Source organism: Anabrus simplex, chromosome 6, assembly GCF_040414725.1.
Source record: "Anabrus simplex isolate iqAnaSimp1 chromosome 6, ASM4041472v1, whole genome shotgun sequence".
Classification (NCBI taxonomy): Eukaryota; Metazoa; Arthropoda; class Insecta; order Orthoptera; family Tettigoniidae; genus Anabrus; species Anabrus simplex.
Window position 1 is genome coordinate 244622381 of NC_090270.1, and position 25530 is coordinate 244647910.

Consider the following 25530-nt stretch of genomic DNA (forward strand, 5'->3'; position numbering starts at 1 on the left):
TTGGAGATGCATTCTGGAAAACTTAGTTTGTTTACTGGGGAATGTGTAAATGTTAACGTAACGATTAAGGGGACATATCCGAAGGTAATGGATTATACTGCCACAAAGTATTGTGAGCATTGCTATTGTTGTATTATTTAACTTTGATTGATTGAGCAGTGAATGTGTTGGGGATAGTAAAGTGGAAACTTTGGTCATCAACCGATGTAACTTAATTGTGTTTAGCCTTCAGCTTAGAAAATTAGATGGTCAAGGGGTTCATCAACCTCAGTGACTTAGATTAGGGCCATATGCCACTGTAGCATCATTTTCCTTGCGGTCATCATCCACAATGGCTTTAAAGTAACTTAGAAGTTTAGATGTCGGTCCATGACATACTCGCAGGTCACGTCGATTCAATTAAGGGTTCATGCCGTATAACCACTGTGTGGCACACACCGATTGGACTGCCTTAATTATACCCAGAGTCCAGAGTTCGTGTTTCGAGGGCTGGACCATAAAGAATCACTATGATGTTACATGTAGTCTCACATGGAAGCCGAATTTAAGGATTTCCAGACTTTCCTTTCTTTAATTAATAATTGAGACAATGCCCATCAGGCAGTTACGTCAAAGGCTCACACCAGTGTTCTGACCCTCTATGTAAAATAATTGTGGTGTCCAGTGGACACGATTGAGTTAAATGATACCGATGATAAATCAAAAATGCTTCATGAAATACTTGAATAAATAGGACCATTTTTTAAACAAACCTTTCACTTGAGTAGATAGATTAGAATTACTGAACCCTACCTTTATCTCAGCAAGTGACGAAGAACCCGATACTACCCAAGAGACAGATCTCATGAACTTTGCTGATAGGTAAGAAAGTATGGACCAAAAAGGGTTCAGTATAGGTATATCAGTTTTCTAATTGAGGTTATGGAAGAAATGGAACAAGGCAATATACGAAGACCCGCTATATGAGACAGATCAGAAAAGGCGTAGGAGAAGGATTATACGAAGAATTTAAATACACGTAGGCTATCCATAAACTTTCCCTATTTATTTTCTTGTAAAGTAATTTATCCGGGAAATTTGCGCATGCGCAACAGATCTATGACGTAGTAATCATATACCGGCCAGACATGTCCCCGCAGCAGCATTGGTTCGAAATGGCAGCTAGTATTCTTTCTCCCGTCGCCTGCGAGGTTCGATCTGTGATAAATTTTCTAGGCAAACTGCGATGGGCCAGTCAAAACCAGAGGCGAGGAATGCTCAGTGCAGGTGTTATGTTGATCTATGGCAGTGGTCGCCCACATACGGCTCGGTGCTCGGCAACTGCTCTGCAGGAGTTCTGCTGGAAGATGTTTGATCGTCCACCGTACAGTCCTGATCTTTCTCCCAGTGATTTTCATCTTCTCTTGCACCTCAAGAAATTCCTGTCCCACTTCAGTATTTTCGCACGGACGAAGAGCTGAAGACGAACGTCACATGCGTGTTCCATTCACAGGCGGGAGACTTCTGCGACAACCGCATACCAAAATTTATCCCGCGTTACAAGTGTCTCAGTTCTGGTGGTGATTATGACGAAAAATAGCTCCAATAAAATTTTTCATGTAACTGTGTCTTCTTTTTAAAAAAATGGGGAAGCTTAATTTCTAGATGGCCCTCGTACTGTCAATTAGGAATTAGTCTGCCAATTATCTCTACAAATTTAGAAACCCAAGCTCTAATTTTTCAGGATACATTTTGGCAATTTTAACATCGACGTTCTAATCCCCCTTATTAGAAGGTAAGAGACCACCTTACCTGTTGAGGAAGCTGCTTCCGTGCCTTCTTCCGTGACATCCAGGAATGTCTTCTGTACCACGTTCCCCACGAAAATATCGTGTTTTGATATACCGGAAAAGTTTGCTATTCTGGTGAACATGTGTGTCATTCCTAGCTGGAAGAGAAAAGAATTACTTACAGAATGACATACCATCTTTTTAAATGCTCTACATAATAAAGAGCATTAACTAATTGGCGACGATTTATAGAACTCTTCCGTATGATTTCCTGAACGCATGTATTTCGAAGTAAGTTGATTAAACTTATCTTCTAATTTACTCCAATCAGTTAGATAAAAATCTTAAATGGAATAGAGTCCTCAGGGTTGAGCAACTTAAAGAAATAACAAAAGCAACATCCATCAATTTTAAACAAATATTACAAGTACTGAGAAGGTTATTTCGAAGAGGCTTGAAAGAGACTATGGCAATTAATCCAGGTCAGGGAAAAGTGAACTTTTTAACGAAAGTTATTGGAGTAACAGGGATAGTTCACCTTAAAAATGTAAGTGACAAAAGTACGTAAATTATAATCATGTTAGAGGTAGTACAAAAGCAGGTACTATGACATGGAAATGACTAAACATTTTCAACACACCATGAAATATATTCCCATGTTTTGGTTGACTATTAAGGACTGAGTCACGGTAGCTGAACATTAGATATCGGTTCGTCAACAATTAACATTTTGCTTGTTTTATTTCGAATTATTTCAAACATATTCATACTTTCATTTTTCGTTATATTAATAGTAAATATGTTGTCTGATAAGACTCCATAATCAATTTCATGGTATTTTTCTTGTAGCTTTGATTTTATGTCCTATTTAGGGTTGTTATTATGTTTTTCTTCAATTCTTTTAGTTATGCTTTAGTTTAGTGAGCAACATGGAATGCAAATTAAGAGGAAATAAGGCAACCCCAAGATAGGCAAGGACAACATTAAAAGAGTATCAGTTTTCGAATATAAGGCGTGACCAAAACGTTTCCGTTTGAGGGCGTTGCTGCAGCGGACATACAACGTAGCACTGATCCGGAGCGGGTATATGAGCATAAACATGTAGGCAAAGGGATTAGTGTGGTAGTCGTGTCATGCCTCGGTGCGTGTGTTAAATGCGGCCACATGAACTACGGCGACGTTATCAGGAAACGCGTCCAAACAGGACCAACGCGCTGTTATTCTGTTCTTGACTGCCGGAGGACAAATACCGGTGGACATCCATCGGAGAATGAAGGCTGTTATGGGGCAGCATGTCAGTTGAAAACCACCGTTTTGGAATGGTGCACCAAGTTCCGTAAGGGTCGCGTTTTGACAGAAGATGCCGGTCAATCTGGGAGGCCAGCCTCATCCATTACGGACAACAACAAGCGGGCGATGGATGAAGCGATTAGGGCGGACCGGCGCATAACAATTTGTGCGCTAGCAATGGATCCAGCCATCAGCTTCAGTAGCGTCCAGTACATTATCCGGCAGGAGTTAGGCTACCGAAAGGTCTGCAGCCAATGGATACCCCGGGCGCTGAATGCGGAACAAAAAGCACACCGAATGGCTATTTGCCTGCAGCACCTGATGCGTTTCAATCTGGAAGACAGCACGTTCCTGGAGCGCACTGTTGCAGACGAGGAAAGATGGTGCCACCACTGGGAACCGGAATCAAAAGCGTCGACGATGCATTGGTGTCATCCGTCGTCCTCTCGTCGCAAGAAGTTCAAGAGTCAACCGTCGGCGGGAAAGGTGATGATCGCCCTGTTCTCTGATTACCGACTCCCATTGCTGATTGATTTTAAGGAACCTAGTGTCTCCATCACTGGGTAACGGTACTGCGCAACACTGGAAAATTTATGGCAGAAAATTAAGACGAAACGTCCGGGAAAACTGCGCCAAGGGGTCCTGCTGCTTCATGATAATACCCATCCCCATGCCGCAAAGGTCGTCACGCAGATGGTACGCCAACTCAAGTGGGAGACAGTCGATCATCGGCCCTATAAACCTGATCTCTCCTAACTTGATTATCACGCCTTCGTTCCCCTTAAAAAGGCCCTGAGTGGTCGACGCTTCCTGTCGGAGGATAGTGTTACGGACTTCTTCACGCCGCAGAAGACGGGGATCTTCAACCTGGTGCGTCGATGAGGTGAGTGCCTCAATGCTCACGTTAATTTTCCCTGACTGGCATCCTGATTCAGGACTGTACAGGCGTCAAGCGGAAACTTTTTGATCGCTCCTTATATCCTAAAGCATAATAACAGATATACGACATGAAGTGGGGATGTGAGCGCACACATTGCCACAGTTAAGGAGGCCTTAACAGAAAGAAGAAACTTCTCTGTGGACTCTTGGACATGGGGCTAAAGAAGAAGCTGGTGAAGTCTGGACCTGTATGGATGCTGGATGCTAATTTTTTTAATTTCGTGTGGCTATTTCTAGCCAAGTGCAATCCTTGTAAGGCAGACCCTCCGATGAGGGTGGGCGGCATCTGCTATATGTACGTAACTGCGTGTTCTTGAGGTGGAGGATAGTGTTGTGTGGTGTGTGAGTTGCAGGGATGTTGGGGACAGCACAAACACCCAGCCCCCCGGGCCACTGGAATTACCAATGAAGGTTAAAATCCCCGACCCGGCCGGGAATCGAACCCGGGACCCTCTGAACCGAAGGCCAGTACGCTGACCATTCAGCCAACGAGTCGGACATGCTGGATGCTAAGGAAGAGAGATGAAAGGATACTGGATGTATTTGATATGTTGTTGCGAAGGAGAATGGACGATATATACTGGGCGGAGAGTGTACGGAATGAGGAGGTAGGTACTGGACAGAGTTAAGGAAAGTGGAACATTTTTAAAGGTAACCGAACAAGGAAGGGGGACTGGCTTGGGCAATGGCAGCGAAGGGATTGTTGCTGGTAGTCGCCTTAGAAGGAATAGAGAGCGGAAAGAAAGGAAGAGAACAGAGGAAGTATCAACTGGTGGATCGTGTCAGGATAGTAGAAAGCCACTGTACCAGCGGCAGAAGTGAGGGTGGAACGTATGTAAAAATACGAAAGTTGAAACTTTAATAGCGGCAACACTGCTGTCGAGACGCCATGCAACGGAAGCTAATAATGTCGCTGATAGCACACGTTTGTTACATACCTACCTGATCTCAGAACTCATGCACTCTCCTTTCCCACATCACACGCATGCTAACTGACGTGAGGAACAGAGCCTCGTGTTAGCTAGCGTGTAACGTAGTGTTATCACGATGTTTTCGAAACAAGAACAACGGCGTTGGACAAGGATTGAATTTGCCAGAGGTCGTACAGCACGACAGTGTCCTCAAGGTCTTCAAGAGGCTTGCGGGGAATCTGCGTTTCCTTACAGAACAGTGCTACGGTGGGTGAAAGCCTTCAACGAGGTACGCCAAAATGTGGCACACATGCGTCGGCTAGGTCGTCCTAGTGTCAGTAAGAAGAAGTGCCGCGTTACTGGACACTGATCGACGCCATAATATTCGTAAGCTGGCCAGAGACAACGGATCAGCCCAAACGACTGTGCATCACATTGTGAAGAAACGCCTGGGCATGCAAAAATTGCATCACGATGGGTTCCGCGTGATTTGATGTAAATGCAGAAATGGTTACGACACTACGCTGCTTGTGACCACTTGGAGCACCTTGAGTGCGAAGGAGAGGCTTTCTTACGCTGTATCATTACACTGGATGAGACATGGGCTGAATAGTGTGAGCCACAACTGAAACACGAATCGAACGAATGGTATCATTACGGGTCAGTTCGGCAGAACCCCAGCAGTGTAAAAGTTATGGTTGTTCTCGTGTATGACTGTGATGGTGTTATCCTAACGTATTACGTTCCTCCACAGCAGACCGTCAATTAGCAGTATTACCGTTGATTTTTTGGAATACAATCTGCGACCACTTTTGAGGAAGAAGTGGTAACACTTTTTGCAGAACCCACCTGTCATTTCGCATGACAACGCTCGGCCGCACACAGCCCAGACTGTGGCTGATTTGTTCGGTCGATGGAGCTGGGAATTGATGTACCATACTACCATACTAAGCCCTTGTGATTTTGACTTGATTCCTAAGATGATGGAACTACTTTGTGGCATTCGCTTCAGGTCTGTTCCAGAGATTCCACAGACAGGAGATCGCTCCATTCGAACTATCAACACAACAGGTGCTGCTAAATGTATTCTACGACTTCCACATCGCTGGCAACGAGTTGTACAAAATGCTGGTGACCACTTTGAAGAGCAGTAAAACTTGGTAACATGTATATCTTTTGTTGTTGTTGTTTAAGTCATCAGTCCATAGACTGGTTTGATACAGCACTCCATACCACCCTATACTCTGCTAACCTTTTCACTTCTACATCCTACATCTGCACTAATCTGCTTGTCATATTCGTATCTTGGTTTACCCCTACCGTTCTTACCCATTACACTTCCCTCAAAAACCAACTGTACAAGTCCTGGGTGTCTTAAGATGTGCCCTATAATTCTATCTCTTCTTCTGGTCAAATATAGCCAAATCGATCTCCTCTCACCAATTCGATTCAGTATCCTTTCATACGTGATTCTATCTACCCATCTCACCTTCAGCATTCTTCTGTAACACCACATTTCAAAAGCTTCTATCCCCTTTCTTTCTGAGATAGTTATCGTCCATGTTTCATTTCCATACAATGCCACGCTCCAGATGAAAGTCTTCAAAAACATTTTTCTAATTCCTATATCAATGTTCGAAGTGAGCAAATTTATTTTCTTAAGAAAGGCATTTCTTGCTTTTGCCAGTCTTTATTTTATGTCCTTACTTCTACCATCATTAGTTATCTTACTATTCAAGTAACAATATTCATTTACTTCCTTTAAGACTTCATTTCCTAATCAAATATTTCCTGTATCACCTGAATTTGTTCGACCGCACTCCATTACTTTTGTTTTGGACTTATTTATTTTCAACTTGTATTCCTTCTTCAAGACTCTGTCCCAGCAATTTCACCAGATCTTTTGCAGGTTAAGATATATTTTATATCAGTTGTAATTAAATAGTTACCACTATTACAGTTTCAACCCTCATAGATTTTTTAAATTTATTAATTATATTTTATATTTCCAAATTGCAAAGTTGGATCCTTCTGTCTCACACGCTTTTATGTACAATTGATACAATTTTTCGTGACAGGATCAAGGTACAGTTTTTTACTAACTTATTAGCTCTACAGTACTTCGATTCACACGTTGGAAGGGATTATATATGATTCCTAACTTTATCCTTCTTTTCATTGAGACTTCATCTCTGGTACACTATCTCTTTGATCATAGTTTGGTATTCCTACATTACTTTTGTACTTCTTCTTCTTCTTTATCTGTTTACCCTCCAGGGTCGGTTTTTCCCTCGGACTCAGGGATCCCACCTCTACTGCCTCAAGGGCAATGTCCTGGAGTTCAGATTCTGGGTCGGGAGATAACTGGGGAGAATGATCAGTACCTCGCCCAGGTGGCCTCACCTGCTATGCTGAACAGGGGCTTTGTGGAGGGATGGGAAGATTGGAAGGGACAGGCAAGGTAGAGGGAAGGAAGCGGCCGTGGCTTTAAGTTTGGTACCATCCCGGCATTTGTCTGGAGAAGTGGGAAACCATGGAAAATCACTTCGAGGATGGCTACTCACTTGAAGTCCTGAGGCTGAGTGGACCCCGTTCCTGCCCTCGTACCACTTTTCAAATTTCGTGGCAGAACCGAGAATCGAACCCAGGCCTCCGGGGGTGGCAGCTAATCACGCTAACCACTACACCACAGAGGTGGACACTTTTGTACTTACGGACATTATAAACAGGTTTCTGGCTTACAACTAGTGTGCACAAAAACAAAGGCAATCATTTTTAAGAAATTCATATTTGAATGCCTTAGCCGGGCTGAGTGGCTCAGACCGTTAAGGCCCTGGCCTTCTGACCCCAACTTGGCAGGTTCGATCCTGGCTCAGTCCGATGGTATTTGAAGGTGCTCAAATACGTCAGCCTCGTGTCGGTAGATTTACTGGCACGTAAAAGAACTCCTGTGGGACTAAATTCCGGCACCTCGGCGTCTCCGAAAACCGTAAAAGAGTAGTTAGTGGGACGTAAAACAAATAACATTATTATTATTATTGAATGCCTTAGAGCGCTTTGAACCATTTATTTACACCTCTTTTAGAATAAATACTGTCTGGTATTAAGAAATAATGTTTCTGTTTGTGGTTTACTGATAATAAGAATTCGTCTTCTGTACAGTTATTGAATGCCTTAGAGCGCTTTGAACCATTTATTTACACCTCTTTTAGAATAAATACTGTCTGGTATTAAGAAATAATGTTTCTGTTTGTGGTTTACTGATAATAAGAATTCGTCTTCTGTAGAGTTGGAAGCACAATGGAACTTACAAGCATTTGAACAGTCTTCCAATGTTAAGACTGTTTTTCTTTCTTTTCTGGAAACATACTCCTTTCCGTGTTGATAAAAATGAAATGACCGAGCTCGATAGCTGCAGTCGCTTAATTGCGGCCAGTATCCAGTATTCGGGAGATAGTAGGTTCGAACCCCACTGTCGGCAGCCCTGAAAATGGTTTTCCGTGGTTTCCCATTTTCACACCAGGCAAATGCTGGGGCTGTACCTTAATTAAGGCCACGGCCGCTTCCTTCCCACTCCTAGCCCTTCCCTGTCCCATCGTCGCCATAAGACCTATCTGTGTCGGTGCGACGTAAAGCAACTAGCAAAAAAAAAAAAAAAAATGAAATGGCGTATGGCTTTTAGTGCCGGGAGATCCCAGGACGGGTTCGGCTTGCCAGGTGCAGGTCTTTTGATTTGATGTCCATAGGCGACCTGCGCGTCGTGATGAGGATGAAATGATGATGGAGACATCACATACACCCAGCCACCGTGCCAGGGAAATTAACCAATGAGGGTTACAATCCCAGACCGCGCCGGGAATCGAACCCGGGACCCCTGTGACCAAAGTTCAGCACGCTAACCATTTAGCCATGGCAGTCATACTTTACCGGACTTTTCCACTGAGACGGGTGACGTCTATTTTTTGTTCGATGTTTCTTGGCGAGTCTGTATATGGAACTAGCCATAAAAGTTCTCGCAGTTATTCACTTTAATGCTGATTGGAACTCTCAGTGTCATTACTGATAATGTTCTCAATGCGGGGGATGTTAAACTCAGAAACATTTTGATTTGAGAACAGTCTGAAAGAATGAAAGAAATGAAATGGCGTATGGCTTTTAGCTCGGGGGTGTCCGAAGACATGTTCGGCTCGCCAGATGCAGGTCTTTTGGTTTGACACCCATAGGTGACCTGCGCTTCGTGATGAGGATTACTTACTTTCATTTACAACCCTTCTCAATCTGCAAATTTTCCATAATTCCATTACTTAAAATGAATTAGATCGCTATAGACTTTTCAGTCTTCAATGAATGATAAACAAGTCAGGTAAAACATGGTCTGTAGACGCAGAGTGGGTCTCGGCCCTTAAGTGGTCCATGGTTCAACAGCTGTGCACTCTGACCCGTCAACCGAGCAGAGGAGAGGTGGCAACGGCTCTACCGTGGCTCTACGCCTCTGCATTCGGGAGACGGGACAGGGCTGGACCTCACGGCTGGCCCCAACCGTCGGCTGTCCTGAGAATGATTTCCAGTGGTTTTCCATTCTCCTGCACTAAGGCGAATGCCGGGACAGTTCCGAGTATAGACCACGGCAGCCAACCCCCCCCCCCTTCTCCGAGCATCTCCTTCACCGTCACAGATCTCCCGGCCTGAGAGACGGCGTCACTGTCTAAGAGGCCCGCCTCCCCCTTCAGGGGAGGAATGAAATAGTAGTAGTAGTAGTAGTATATAAAAATTGTCAAGCAGGTTAGCCAATCCCGAGAGAACATTATTTAAACGCAATTTGCTTTCTGACCTCCTCTGTGGTGTAGTGGTTAGCGTAATTCACTGCCACTCTCGGAGGTCCGGGTCCGATTTCCGGCTCTGTCATGAAATTTGAAAAGTGGTACGAAGGCTGGAACGGAGTCCTCTCAGCCTCGGGAGGTCAAATGAGTAGTGGGGTTTTCGATTCCCATCTCATCCATCCTGGAAGTGGTTTTCCGTGGTTTCCAACTTCTCCTCCGGGATGGTCCCTAACTTAAGGCCACGGGCGCTTCCTTCCCTCTTCATTGTCTCTCCCTTCCAATCTTCCAATCACCCACCAAGGCCCCTGTTCAACATACTGTAGCAGATGAGGCCGCCTGGGCGAAGTACCGGTCATCCTCTCCAGCTGTATCCCCGACCGAATGTGTCACGCTCCAGGACACTTTCCTTGAGGCGGTAGAGGTGGGATCCCACGCTAAGTCCGAGGGATAAACCAACCCTGTAGGGTAAGCAGATTAAGAGAGAAAGAAAGAAAGAAAGATAGAAAGAAAGAAAGAAAGAAAGAAAGAAAGAATATTGTTCGCGTAAGTATGATGTCTTTGGAAGTACTAGAGATGTAAGAAAGTACCTCATCCAGAATTAATGAAGCTACTGGTTCTGATGCAGTAGAATTAAAATGTTATTTCATTATCATTACATTTTTCCGCGTTTCTACTTCCGTGTGATCTAAATAATAATAATAATAATAATAATAATAATAATAATAATAATAATAATAATAATAATAATAATGTTATTTGCTTTACGTCCCATTAACAACTTTTACGGTCTTCGGAGACGCCGAGGAGCCGGAATTTAGTCCCACAGGAGTTATTTTACGTGCCAGTAAATCTACCGACACGAGGCTGTCGTATTTGAGCACCTTCAAATAAAACCGGACTGAACCAGGATCGAACCTGCCAAGTTGGGGTTAGAAGGCCAGCGCCTTAACCATCTGAGCCACTCAGCCCGGCGTGATCTAAATCAATGGCTAGAATGTAACGATTACAATTTTATGGAGAGCTTCCGTGGGTCAGGCGGCAGTGCGCCGGCCTCACACCGCTGGGTTTCGTGGATCAAACCCCGGTCACTCCCTGTGAGATTTGTGCTGGACAAAGCAGAGGCGGGATAGGTTTTTCTCCGATTAATCCGGTTTTCCCTCTCATATTTCATTCCAGCAACACTCTCCAATACCATTTCATTTCATCTGTCATTTATTAATCATTGCCCCAGAGGAGTGCGACAGGCTTCGGCAGCTGGCACAATTCCTATCCTCACCGCTAGCTGGGGGCTTTATTCGTTCCATTCCTGACCCGGTTGAATGACTGGAAACAGGATGTGGATTTTTATTTTCACAATTTTATGTAAGAAGTAATATAAAATTTATATTTAGGAAAAAGTAATGATTCAAGGTCAATATTACTGAAAATACACTCGTCATGAGTTACTGGATTATATTTTCTCAATTACTTCCCAGCCATGACTAAAAGCTCAGACACAGAAGTTAGAGTAGCAAATTAGATAGCATTACCTCAATAAGTATGTCCTTCATTTTGACTTGTGTTTCCATCTTGAACTTGGGTAACGAAAGTTCCACCGTTGAAGGTAGTGCGCTTTTCTTATCAATGGACGTCCAATCCAAGGATGGAAGAATTTCCTCGAGACCTGTTATGCCACTGATTTCATTGGGGAGTAACACCACCATACTGATGTTCCGATTCTGTAGGAAACGAAGAGATTATCAAAGTAAACTAATGATCAAGGTACTTAGAGTTAACATGAGCTTTCCAGTCGATAAGCCACACACACCTTCAAATTAATTGGGTGGGTCGTCACTTTAAAATAGCGTGTAATAGCCGCACGAATGTGTAGGATAGAGATAAAACATAAAATTAATCACACTGTTTAGAATCAATATCTTACTAATATAAAAAGAATGAAGTGAAAAGGTTTGTATGTTGAGGTATGAGGATCTCATAGCAATGATAAGATAAAGTGAAGATGACATCAAGTTAGTTTTGTCGAACATGGAAATCATGTTCTTTAGTTACTTCATGAAAATTAATGCCAGTAAGTCTAAGGTAATGGTCTTTGACAGAAATGAGATACAGGCAATGAATTTGACATTACGAAGCTAGTTAATAAAAGAATCTCTTGAGTGTGTGTGATGTTTGCAAATAGGTTTGTTCCACCGTAACTCAGAAAAGGCTTGAGATATTTTAGTGATATTTAGTGTATTTTTAGGAGCATTCTTAACATAAATATCATCATCATCATTATCATTTACCAATGATCTGCATTTAGGACTGTTGCCCAGGTGGCAGTTTCCGATCCGTAATTCCTTTTCCTATAAACGAATATTTGCCCAAGTTTGTCACTTGAGAAGAAACGCATGAGTAGACCGTTGATTATTTATTTCCTTTTTTACAATTTGATTTAAGTCGCACTGACACAGATAGGTCTGATGGATACGACGGGATAGGAAAGGTCTTAATTAAGATGCAGCCCCAGCATTTGCCTGGTGTGAAATTGGGAAACCGTGGGAAACCTTCTTCACGGCTGCCAGCAGTGGGGTTTGAACTCATATGAAGTCTTTATGTAGAATCTTTACAATTTACATTAATTAGGTTAGGTAACAGTGAGCAGTGACCTTTTTTACCAACCCGTCCCCTTATGTTTGGAAGTTTCATAGTCGAAGGAATTTTCCCATTAACCCGAACTCCAATAAGATTAAACTCATCCCTCTACCTTTACTCTCGTGCCAGGGGTTTAATAATCCAAACCTCGGATTTCCATTTACAATGACCATTCCGTAAAAGTGTCACTACCGCCAAGTTGGCCATGCGGTTAGGGGCGCGCAGCTGTGAGCTTGCATCCGGGAGATAGTGGGTTCGAATCCCACTGTCGGCAGCCCTGAAGATAGTTTTCCGTGATTTACCATTTTCACACCAGGTAAATGCTGGGGCCTTAATTAAGGCCACGGCCGGTTCCTTCCAACTCATAGCCCTTTCCTACCCCATCGTCGCTATAAGACCTATCTGTGTCAGTGCGACGTTATGCCACTAGAAAAAAAAAGTGTGACTAAATTTCATCCCCATTCAGATGTCACTTCGTGAAACTGTCAGAAAGCCTGTCCACCATTCAGCAGGCTGACTGGTGAGGATGTGCTCATTCCAAAGGCAAGGCGCATGGCTCCGGCAAATACAGAGCCTTATCTCTATTCTGCGAGTGCATTTCTTCGCAGATATGCATCCATCGTTAAAGATATTGACCTGGCAACGTCTATAAAATCTGACAACATACATCCAAACCTTACTACAACAAAACCATCTGTTCACATTCATAAATTCATTTCGCACTCTTTTAGTGGTGATGTAAGAACGCCCTGGGTTGCTAACCTTGTCTTTTTTTGTCAACACTGTAAAACATTTGAGTGATTTCGTTATTCGCAAAGTAAAAGCATTTTTTATTCCAACGTAATCAAATGTCTAAATTTTGAGTTTTCACAATGTATTTCTAGGGATGTACTTTCTTCTTCTAATCGGTATTTCATTAAAGTGCAACACCGTGTGTATATCATCTAAGCATAAGCCTACTTCGATATAATATCAAAACAAATAAACTTTACAACAAGTATCAATCAATCAATCAATCAATCAATCAATCAATCAATCAATCAATCAATCAATCAATCAATCAATTGCCACTGATCAGCATATATGGTTGTCCCCCACGTGACATATTCCTAATCTTTTATCTAGTCTTTTTTTAAATGATGTCAAAGGAGTTGGAAATTATTTATGAAACATCTCCCTTGGTAAATTATTCCATTGGGGCCGATGACCTAGATGTTAGGCCCCTTTAAACAACAATCATCATCATCATCAAATTATTCCATTCTCTAATTCTCCCTATAAACGAGTATTTTTGTCCTCTTGAATTCCAACTTGTCCGCCGCTGTGGTGTAGTGATTAGTGTGTTTGGCTGCCACCACCGGACGTCCGGGTTCGATTCCCGGCTCTGCCACGAAATTTGGAAAGTAGTACGAGGGCTGGAACGGGTCCACTAAGCCTCGGGAGGTCAAATGAGTAGAGGTGGGTTCGATTTCCACCTCAGCTCTTCTCGAAGTGATTTTCCCGTGGTTTCCCACTTCTCCTCCAGGCAAATGCCGGGATGGTACCTAACTTAACGGCCACGGCCGCTTCCTTCCCTCTTCCTTGTCTCTCCCTTCCAAACTTGCCATCCCCCACATGGCCCCTGTTCAGCATAGCAGCTGAGGCCGCCTGGGCGAGGTACTGGTAATTCTCCCCAGCTGTATCCTCCAACCCAGAGTCTGACGCTCCAGGACACTGCCCTTGAGGAGGTAGAGGTGGAATCCCTCGCTGAGTCCGAGGGAAAAACCTATCCTGGAGGGTAAACAGATCAAGAATAAGAATAAGAATAATATTCCAACTTTATCTTCTTATTGTGATCTTTCCTGTGTTTAAAAGCTCCACTCAAGCTTAATCATCTGCTAGTGGTGTTCCACGCCATCTCTCCACTGACAGCTCAAAACATACCGCTTAGTCGAGCGGGTGGTTTCCTTACTCACAAGTCTTCCCAGTCCAAAATTTGCAGCATTTTTGTTACGCTGCTCCTTTATTGGAAATGACCCAGAAAAAATGTTGCTGCTTTCCTTCGGATCTTTTTCTTTTCCCAAATCAAGTGACCCTGGTGAGGGTCTCATACACTAGAACTATACTCTAACTGGGGTGTTACCAGTAACTTATACGCCCTCTCCTTTACGCACTTAAAACCCCTCAATACCCTCATAACCGTAAGAAGAGATCTGTAACCTTTATTTATAATATCGTTTATCTGATTACTTACAGTGACCACCATGAGTTACTGTCACCCCATCAACATAGTGATAAAACCTGAGAGGACTTTTCCCCTTGGTGAAACTTACAACCTGACATTTTCAATTTGCTTTACGTCGCACCGATACAGATAGGTCTTATGGCGACCATGGGACAGGAAAAGGCTAGGGGTGGAAAAGAAGCGACCGTGGCCTTAGCTAAGGTACAGGTACAGCATTTCCTGGTGTGAAAATGGTAAACAACGGAAAACCATCCCCAGGATTTGCCGACAGAAGGGTTCGAACCCACTATTTCCCTAATGCAGGCTGATAGCTACGACCCCAACCTGACTTTTCACCCCATTTACCATCATACCATCATATGCTGTCCATCTCTTTACGCAGTCACCCACAGTACAAGATCATCCGCAAAAATCCATATTTGTGATTTCCGTTCTTTACTCATGTCATTTGCACGTATCAGAAAACCCAAAGGTCCAGTACAACTGCCTTGATGGACTCTCTTCTTAATCATTACTGAACCGGATAATGCATCGTCTACTCTAATTATGTGAGTTCTGTTTTCTAGAAACTTAGCCACCCATTCAGTCACTCATTTGTCCAGTCCAGTAGACCTCATTTTGGTCACTAATCTTCCGTGATCTACTTTGTCAAAGGTCTGGGATAAGTCAATAGCGATACAGTCCATTTGACCTGCTGAATGTAAAATATATCTTATATCTTGCTGGAATCCTGCAAGTTGAACCTTGCCGGAATAACCTTTCCTAAACCCAAACTGTCTTCTATAAAACCATTTGAAAAGTAAAAACCCAGAGTCTGTTTCCAGACATTCAATCGGATCAGGAATGGAATGGATGAAGCCCCATCTAGCGGCGAGGATAAGAATTGTGCCGGCTGCTGAAACCTGTCGCACTCCTCTGGGGCAATGATTAATGACTGACGGATGAAATGAAATGATATTGGAGAGTGTTGCTAGAATGAAAGATGACAAGGAAAAGCTGAGCACCCGGAGAAAATCCTGTCCCGTCTCCGCTTTTTCCAGCACAAATCTCACATGGAGTGACCGGGCTTTGAACCACGGAACCCAGCGGTGAAAGGCCAGCCATGGGCGCCCATACCCGGGGGCAAGGTGGGGACGCCCCCCCACCTCTACCTCTCAGAGAAAGGAAAAAATATAATATAGTCAGCTGTTTTCCTTTCAAGAAAGTGGTTTAAAAATCGGTATTACGTAGAAGTGATAAGGGATACCGTGTGCGGTATTCTACCATGGAATACAAGTCGACATTCATCTTCCAAAATCTTAAAAATACTACATACCCCCAGGTATAGCACCCCCCTCCTACAAACTATCCTAAGGGCGCCCGTGGGCCAGACTGCTGCCGCCTGAGCCACGGAAGCTCATTATAAAATCATTTAGTAATATAAAAAAATCATGTCTAAAATCATAAAATGAAGGTAAAGTCGGAATTCAAGAGGGCACGTTGGGGCAAATGCTCGTTCATAGGAGGAGGAATTAGGGATTGGAATAATTTATCAAGATAGATATGTAATTAATTTCGAATTTCTTTGAGATCATGAACAGATTAGGTATAGAAGTTATAAGAAATCTGCCATCTGGGCGACAGCTCTAAATGCAGATCAATGTTGACTGATTTATTGACTGATAATAAGTAGTAATGCTTTCCAAAAGCTTATATACTACATATGTCAAGCTGACTGCTCTGTAATTATCCGCTTTATGTTTATGACCCTTTCTCCTGCACACCGGAGCTACTATAGCAACTCTTCATTCATTTGACACACCTCGTTACAAGATGTACATCACTGAAATGAAAATATAATTATTCACTATTAAAACACTGGTAATGGAATAAATTTATTATATTATTAACCTGAACAGAATTGATTTTATGTCAAATACTGGTTACTGATTGTGCAGTTTGTGAAATTTAACTCGGGAATGGAGTGTTCGAAGTCGAAGTTGGGTTAATGTTTATTTGATTTTGTACAATATTAATCGACATCAGATATCGCAGATATGACTAGCTAGAAATCGATCATTCGAATAACAACAGAACTATGATGAATGTCCGTGTAATAAGGATACAGTTACGCCACATGTAATTAGCGCATTATAGTATGGTCGAACACAAACTAATAAACATGTCTACATATAACAAGGAACACTGCCTAAATTTTACATTCCGATTTTGATGAATGAGTAGCGGCTCGTGACTTTCGTCGCCGATGGCTCAACAAACTTTTGTAGACAGTTGAAAAATACGAGGAGACTTAAAGGATGTACGTTCGCATTGTTGATAACATTGGTAACTTAATTTTAAGAACTCGTGTGAGCTAGGCAATTATCAGTTTCATCGTTATTACCTTCCTGGTACGCTTTGTCTCGATGACTTTCAAGTTAAGTTTCCTTCCAAAAAGTAATTACCCCAAAGGAAGCAAATGGATAGATGTTTAGTAAGTACTGACATATTTGGGAGAAAATTAACGGAAAATATGTGTCGGAGTTTGGCAGTATAATGTGACTTTTGGTAGCAATGATGCTTGCCAGTTTTCTAACCCAAACAACACGACTTGCAGTTACGAAGACGAGCGAGAATAGCGTATTACGCATGCGCCTAGCACATATACCTGGTTCTGTGATTTTCTGACTTCGTCTTCGTGCTGGCCGACATCTCCCACCACACCTCACAATTCCTCTTGCCTAGGTACGGACGGAGAGCTCCCTTTGCAAGGACGTTGCCTACATGATACGTAAGGTCGGGAAAGACAGCACACTACACTCGGCCTCGATATACTTCCGACAAGCGCCGCTAGAGTTCTCTTTACTGAGTCGTCTCGCCCGCTCATTGCAACACGTTCCATTCATTAAAACTAGCAATTTCAGAAGACACCAAACAGATGTGAGATAAAGAAATAGACCAAGAGTAGTTTTATGACTTACTTTCTACAACGTATTTCTTACACTTTGTTTAAACGAAATAAGTAATTCACGAAAGAATCAGAGAAGTACATTAGCGAGCTTGTCACTTCTTCCCGTTTTCTCTAATGCTGCCTCAGTGTATCAGATAAACTGATCTAGATTACGGTCATAAATAACTTTGGGTTTAATCGCCATCTTATAAATTATCAGCTATCCTACCTCTTCCTCCACACATCTGATGTTTCGACATTCGTATTGAAGCCGCTGTTTGGAGAGCGATGTTATGCCCGTTTTGCCATTAGACAATCCTGTACAATTTTTCAGCATTGTCTGGTGTGGTACAATTAGGCATTGCAAGGATCTCAAATCTGTAACTGGTAGATGCTTTCCTATGCCAGAGGACGCACATTTTTAGCGTCGTTTCTCCGTATTTCACTTTTTCTTCCTGTAAGATTCAGTTTGTTCTAACAGGAATAAAGCTTCTAAATGATAATTTGTACCATTATTTTCAATTTGGTTTATTTTTGGTCAAGTTCAGATACCTTAAAAAAAATTCTGTTTTCATTACCGTATCCTACTTCTCAATATAAAGATTGTTGTCCATAATCTGGCATTTGAAATCTCATCAATATATATTTAGATTTAACATATAGGCCCCTATAATCGTAGCCTTTCCTTGACATAGAAACGAGACTTGTAGGTACGGTACTTCTTTCTTGTTTGTGGGTGACGTAGATCAGTTATATGCTGAAGATATGGTACGTTCATAGTTGTTTCAATCAGAAATGTTACTAAATTATGATGGCAATCCGGTATTTTTTAGGAGCTGGAGCCTTCTTGCGTTTGGCACTTTTCTGTTGTGAACAGGATATACACTAAAAACAGAATGAACTTCGTTGGGGAGAATTCGCTTGATTGATATGCTTACACTGAAATCGGATGTATTAAAATGCAAGCTACATACTCGTGCCTCGAAATAGTTTGCCTGCACTTCTCTCTTAAACCGCACTCCGAAGGAAAATTATGAAACGTCACATTTTCTTGCTTTTTAGCGGTATCCGAAGTACATAGAGGTACACAACACTGCACCATGCTTTTCAACCTCACGGACACTTGCCGACACAAACAATACGCACAATAAATTGCATAAAATCAACACAACATCACAATTACTCCGTACAGGAGTACTCAGGAAATACGATACTTAATGACAGAGAGAGACAAAGCTTTGAGAAAATTTAAAACTAGCCAAATACCAAACGAATTTGACCTGTACAAGACCCTTCGTAACAGGACCACACAGGCCGTAAGGAATGCTGAAATAAGACACTCACAGAACATTTTGCTAACCCGGAACACGACAACAATCTGGAAAACCATTAACAAAATGGGCATATGTGGAAATAAAATACATACTGCTGACATTAAACTATCACTGGATGATTTAAACCAATACTTTACTACAAGATCCGTTAACATTGACGAGGCAACAAAAGAACGGACGATTAACAAAATTCTACACAATGGCAATACTAATAATGGAGGAGAAAAGTTATATTTTTCCCTCGTAACTCCTGCAGAAGTGAGACAAATTGCACGATCAATAAAGACAACTGCGACAGGATGTGACGAGATTGTTCCACAGCTACTGTTAAAAACTTTAGACGTAATCCTACCAACTCCAACCGACATCATTAATACCTCACTGATAACCAGCATATTCCCTTCCCTTTGGAAATGTGCAATTGTTCGCCCACTCCCCAAGACCAACAATCCCGTGGAACCCAAAGACTTTCAATCCATTTGCATTTTACCATTTCTGTCCAAAATTTTGGAGAAAATAGTTCACAGACAAATAACCGCATATTTAAATAACAATATGCTTCTTGACAAATACCAGTCTGGTTTTAGAAGAATCATAGCACGACTACTGCACTGCTTAAAGTTACAAACGACATAGGAGTAGCTATGGATAAGGGAGAAGTTACTGTTTTAACTCTTCTAGACCTTAGTAAGGCCTTCGACTGCGTCGACACGGACATACTAATAGCAAAATTAAGTGCTCTTAATTTCTCACAAAGCACACTATCCTGGATGTATTCCTATCTCTCTGATCGCCGGCAGTGTGTATCTACAGGTGAAAATTTCTCTTCATGACAATCTGTAGAGACTGGAATGCAACAGGGGTCAGTGCTAGCGCCACTCCTATTTTCGATCTTCATTTCAGGACTAACACAAGTAATTAAACATTGTCAATATCATGTGTACGCAGACGACATACAAATATATACACATGTACACCCTCGTGACTTACCGACTGCAATAAATAATATGAATGACGACCTAGGAAGAATATGTAGTGGACCGATGACCATGCACTAAAAATCAATGCCCAAAAATCGCAGTGTATTCTTTTAGCTACCAAAAAAAACCCACGCACGACTTACAGACGCCCATACCCACTCAGTAACATTAAGAGGCACTCAGTTACAATTCAAAGGCACAGTTAAAACTTAGGGATAATAATGGATAAAAACCTTAGTTGGAACAATCATGTAACAGGTATATACCAGCGAGTGTTTCATTCCTTACATTGCCTTAAGAAACTCGGAGATTTACTCCCCCAAAATGTAAGAAAACTGCTTATCCAAAGTATGATAATGCCAATATTCGACTACTGTGACGCAGTATACAGTAACCTGAACGCCTCACTTTCCATCAAGCTCCAAACGGCACATAACGCATGCGTTCGATTTATTTCAGATATACCAAGGTTTAGCCATATTTCTCCCGCATTTGGTAGGCTTTCATGGCTACGCTTAAGAGAACGACGAAACTTACACACTGTTTCCCTGTTACATCGTATACTGAATCTTAACACACCTGAATACCTTGCCACACAATTCCATTACCTAGCATCACCTTCTAGTATTCCTACCAGATCACCATCCACCTCAGTACTAAGCATTCCCATTCCGCTCAACTGGCTACAGTAGATCATTTGTAGTCGCCGCCAGCCGAATTTGGAATTCCCTACCTGCTGAAATTAGGAGCGTGCCAAACCACCTCCGCTTTAAGAAACTCTGTCAAAACTGGTTAATAAGTAATAATAATTTCTTATAACATAGTAGGATTAGGTCATAGCTAAGTTATTAGGTTAATTAAAACATTTAATTGATACCTTAAGATATTAAGTTGTAGATAATATCGTGTATATTCAACTCTTCATGTAGGTGTATGTATGGTCGGACAGAATAGCAGGCTTCATAGCCTGAGTCCCGCCATATAAAACAAGACAATAAATAATAATAACAATAAATACATCACAATGTTAAAATCCGCCAAGAGCAGAACAGAAAGCTGACATCTAGCGGCCAAACCGTCTTTTCAGCGGCAAATTAGTAGCTATATCCCGGCCTTGTATATCTCGTAGGCAACGGCAAGGAGAGGCATGTTAGACGATTATTCAGCCACGGACCTTGCGCAGCTGGCATGAACTGAAAGTCTGTATTAGTACGTTACGGATAGATGGGCTTGGAAGAGCTTCGAGACTGATAAGGGAACTGTGAAAATTAAAAGGCATCCGGTCGTAAAACAGGGCGAAATCCACATGAGTTACGCAGTTCGCACTCGCGACCCTATAGGTATAAGAAAAGTGACAGAAGAAGAAGAAGAAAATGGGCACGTTATTAAACTCTGAAGTCTAAATAAAACAAATCAGAACAGCAGGCTCTTTTAAGAAGATTAGTTTTAAGATAACCGCTAAAATATATGACACTAATCAATTACAGTGGGTTGAGTGATGAGTAGTATCAGTAAACCAAGTATTTTTACCCAGCTAAGCGTTGACAGTTACGAAATAATATAGTTATCTTTGCTCACCAGGACATTGACGATTGTGGACAATGTATTTATTTATTTATTTATTTATTTATTTATTTATTTATTTATTTATTTATTTATTTATTTATTTATTTATTTATTTATTTATTTATTTATTTATTTATTTATTTATTTATAGCTTCCGTTGCTCAGGCGGCAGCGCGTCGGCGTCTCACGCTGGGTTTCGTGGTTCATATGCCAGTCACTCCATGTGAGATTTGTGCTGGACAAAGGGGAGGCGGCACAGGTTTTTGTACGGGTACTACAGTTTTCCCTCTCATCTTTCATTCCAGCAACACTCTCCACTATCATTTCATTGCATCTGTCAGTCATTAATCATTGCCTCGGCAGCCGGTACATTTCCTATCCTCGCTGCTAGATGGGGACTTCATTCATTCCATTTTTGACGCGGTCGAATGACTGGAAACAAGCTGTGGATTTGTATTTATTTATTTACTGTTAGCTTTACGTCGCACCGACAAAGATAATTCTTATGGCAACAATGGGCTAGGAAAGAAGCGACCGTTGCCTAAGACGGAGGGTCTGACGCCAGAGTGAACCAACTATATATCATCTTTAACATTGATTTTGAAGAATGAAAAACGTTATAATTGAAATATTTTCTTTATTCATACATAACCTGTACATTATTCTTGTTACTTGTAAGTTTGCAGAGATGTCTCGAGACATTGTCTTTTGCATTTCTGTTCTACTATAGGGAACAGATAAATTCCAATTTTGCAATTGGTTCACTTTAGCATCAAGCCATCCGTTACTAGCATTTACCTTGTGTGAAAATTGGAAACACGGGATACCACGTTTCGGGCAGCCGACAGTTGGGTTCGAACCCATTATCTCCCGAATGCAAAGAGACGGCTATGTAATACAAACCACGCAGCCACTCACTCGGTTTAGACACTGTAGGCGTCATTGTTTGTCATTTTAAAAAGGATTTTTACTGACACTAGTTTAATCAAAATCGGGGTGTACACTTTGGGCAGTGTTCCTTAGTGATACTAATGGAACTGTAAAGTCTTACCTTATAATACATTTTCAAGACTCGATAGGAATCAAACTCGGCGAAATTAAACAGTCCTCTGGTAAACATCATGTCAATATCAACGGATTTGTTATTGTACGAGTGAAACGTGTCTGAGTGGGTGTCAGCCGGAGAAAAATTGTGCGACCACTTGCCTTTGAAGTACATAGCATTGACGAGAAGCATCAGACCCATAGGATCAATAGCATCTGAAACAAAAAAAAATAGAAAATAATTTTGTACAAACGACATCGATACTTCAAATTACCCTTTACTTCCCCCTAAAATGTAAGTAAGAAAGTAAAGCAAAGGCAACTCTGTACAGGCCCTTGGAGAGGTGGAAGGTAAAGGCTTCCACTATCCGTAACCTCGTTACTTGATGGTGTAGATTGGTTAGCTCTACGCCCGACCGTCTTTGCACCCAGGAATTAAACAGGTACTCCTATTAGTTGTAGGGTGTGTGAACCTCCAGAAGTGGAAACCTCTTTTCTTAATTTTCAACTTCCTTTCGGGGAATCGAACCCCACGTCTCTCTGGGTGTTCTGAGCGCGCCTTTGCCGCCTCGTCCAGGCAGCCTCTCTAAAATGTAAGCACAAGTTTATTTGTTTTATTTTACGCCATCAGGCCTAGCCGACTCTGCGCCGCTACAAGTCTCCTCCATCGTGTTCTATCCAGCGCTGCCATTCGCCATTCGTCTATTTCTATCGCTGACCGTTGCAGGTCCTCATGCAGGCCATCCCTCTACCTTTTCCTCGTCCTACCAAAGGGTCTCCATCCTGTGGGGACCATCCTTGACTATCTGTGGTCTTCAATCCTAGCCACGTGCTTGCTCCTGATGGTCACTGCTATGGCATCTCGGTACAGTTCCTCTAACTCACGATTGTGTCTGATCCTCCATTCACCCGTGTTTGCGTCCAACACCAGATCGAAGATATTTCGTAAAACTTTTGTCTCAAAAACCGAGGAGTTTATGAAAATCCTAATTTCGGATACTCCACATCTGACAGCCATACAGTACAACAGGCTGGATCAGGATTTTGTACAGTCAAATCTTGAACTGATTCGAGAAACATTTGGAGTGGAGAAATTGCAGCTGTAGAAAGATCGGTTTCCTATCTGGATCCTGGCGTTGATTTCGACTTCGCATGACGAGTTGTCAGTGAAAAGCGCTCCCAGGTATTTGAATTCGCAGACTTTCCTATAGAACCGATCTCCCATGCTCAGCTACCTTAGCTTGACATTGCCTTTGAGTCACAACGAGGTAATCCGTCTTAGCTTCGTTTATGAGGAGCCCGAATCTGCTGGCGGCCATCTCCCGTTTTCAGGTCATTTGCATCAACTCCTCCTCAGAGCTGCAAACAAAGATAAAGTATATATTTCTCATTGTTCATCAACCGGAAATATTAACATTGATTTAATTAAATATTTAAAAATAGTTGTTAGATATTCATCTTTCAAATACATTTAACAGCAAGTACATTACATATATTGTGAGGCTTATCACGATCCTTAAAACTAAAGTTCCTTCTTCGCTTTATTCCGGTTAAAAGGGGTCAGCTTTCTTAATCAGGAGGTGCCATTTATGTCTGATCATTCCCAAATCTCCCTTTGGTCAAAGATTCTTCGTATCGTTCTGTACAGTCGTCATCCAGGTAGTCAGAGGTCTTCCAGGGCGTCTTTTATTTGTGGTGATAGGCTCTTTCTGATTTCATACTCTTAAAAAGGCACTCTTTGTTTTATCGATCTAATTTAAACCAGAAAGGGTCAGTTAGTACATACACATACAATTATATTTGAGATTAAATGACAACATTTCCATAATTAGTGCCTATTTATAAAGTCTGTGTCCTTCTCACAGCAGGTAATCCGGATGCCTGGTATTACCTGGGAAGGGTGATAATTCTGATTAACAGGCCTCACTTTCACTTTGCTCTGGACGCTCAGTCTCTTCACACAACAGCTGCACTCAGACCAGTTCAAACATACAATCTGTTAGCAGTTACGACGCACGATGACTGTTCTTTTGGTCGATTCCAGAGAAATCCCTCGCTCACACAGTCATTTCACGTGGCCGCTCCACACAGTGAACAACTCAACGCTGAAAACTAAACAGTGGTCACATAACATCAATAACTCAACAGTGTTAACCAGCACTGCAGTACTTCTCACAACAACGACAATTAACACTTCTCCAACTCTACTCACACTGGCTGTTCAACACACTGACTCCACATACAGTAGCCCACTCCGAATTCGAAGAACACTCCAACACGACGATACTCTGACAGTGACTCCGGTGGGACACTCACCTTTATATCCCCGATGATGAAGTTCCAGACTTTTTGGTGTGCGGCCGGAAGGAGAATATTATCGTTTCGCTTTTCAGAAGATGCTAGAGAAAATAGACGAAGAGAGCAATAGCGACGAGAGGTTGTTCTTATGTCCAAAGGCTTGAAGCTCCCAGCAAACACCCTAGTTCCTTCCAGGGAATACCGACGTGGGCAATGGTCAGAGAGCTGGCACGTGACAATATTCATAGGGCCAGCGTACCATACGTGAATACCACCTTAGCCTGTTCTCATATATTTTTTTCGTGATGGACTTAACTTTGAAACTTCCTCTCTAGTACTTATTTCGCACTCTGTCCCTTGACTACCGTAACATTCGCATCTCGGTAATGTGGATTTTCTTGGCAGCCCGGCATTCGCTGTCATAGAGCATGACCGAGTGAATAGCAGTCTTGCATACCTTGCCCTTTGTTCTTACGGACATTCGTCAGTCATACAAAAATCCAGAAAGACTATGCCATTTACCTTGTGAAAGATTCATTCTGTGCGTTACGTCTACACCTTTTGCACCATCCGCTGACAGAGCAGAGCCTAGGTATAAATGTACTCATAAAGATAGTGTGTTTTATCGTCCACTAAACTCACAGCAATTCACAAGTTTCAGTTTTCCACTCGACACACTTTTCTTTACTCACACACAGCCTTTGGGTGCGTCAAACTTCTCTCTCCGCATGGCCTCTCTAGCGCAGTTCATTTAACATGCCGTCCGACTCGTTGGCTGAACGGTCAGCGTAC

At 42.2% G+C, this 25530-nt stretch overlaps 1 protein-coding gene across 1 annotated transcript in view; it reads right to left on the reverse strand.

Annotated features, from left to right (window-relative positions):
- Positions 1–25530, reverse strand: part of LOC136875953 (serpin B6) — a 177103-nt gene that overhangs the window by 21425 nt on the left and 130148 nt on the right. Inside the window, exons 6-8 of the mRNA XM_068228277.1 lie at positions 22448–22656; positions 11259–11447; positions 1792–1927 (exon numbers count right to left, since the gene is read on the reverse strand). Of these exons, the coding sequence (XP_068084378.1) occupies positions 1792–1927; positions 11259–11447; positions 22448–22656 (534 nt within the window). The remainder of the gene's footprint in view (positions 1–1791; positions 1928–11258; positions 11448–22447; positions 22657–25530) is intronic.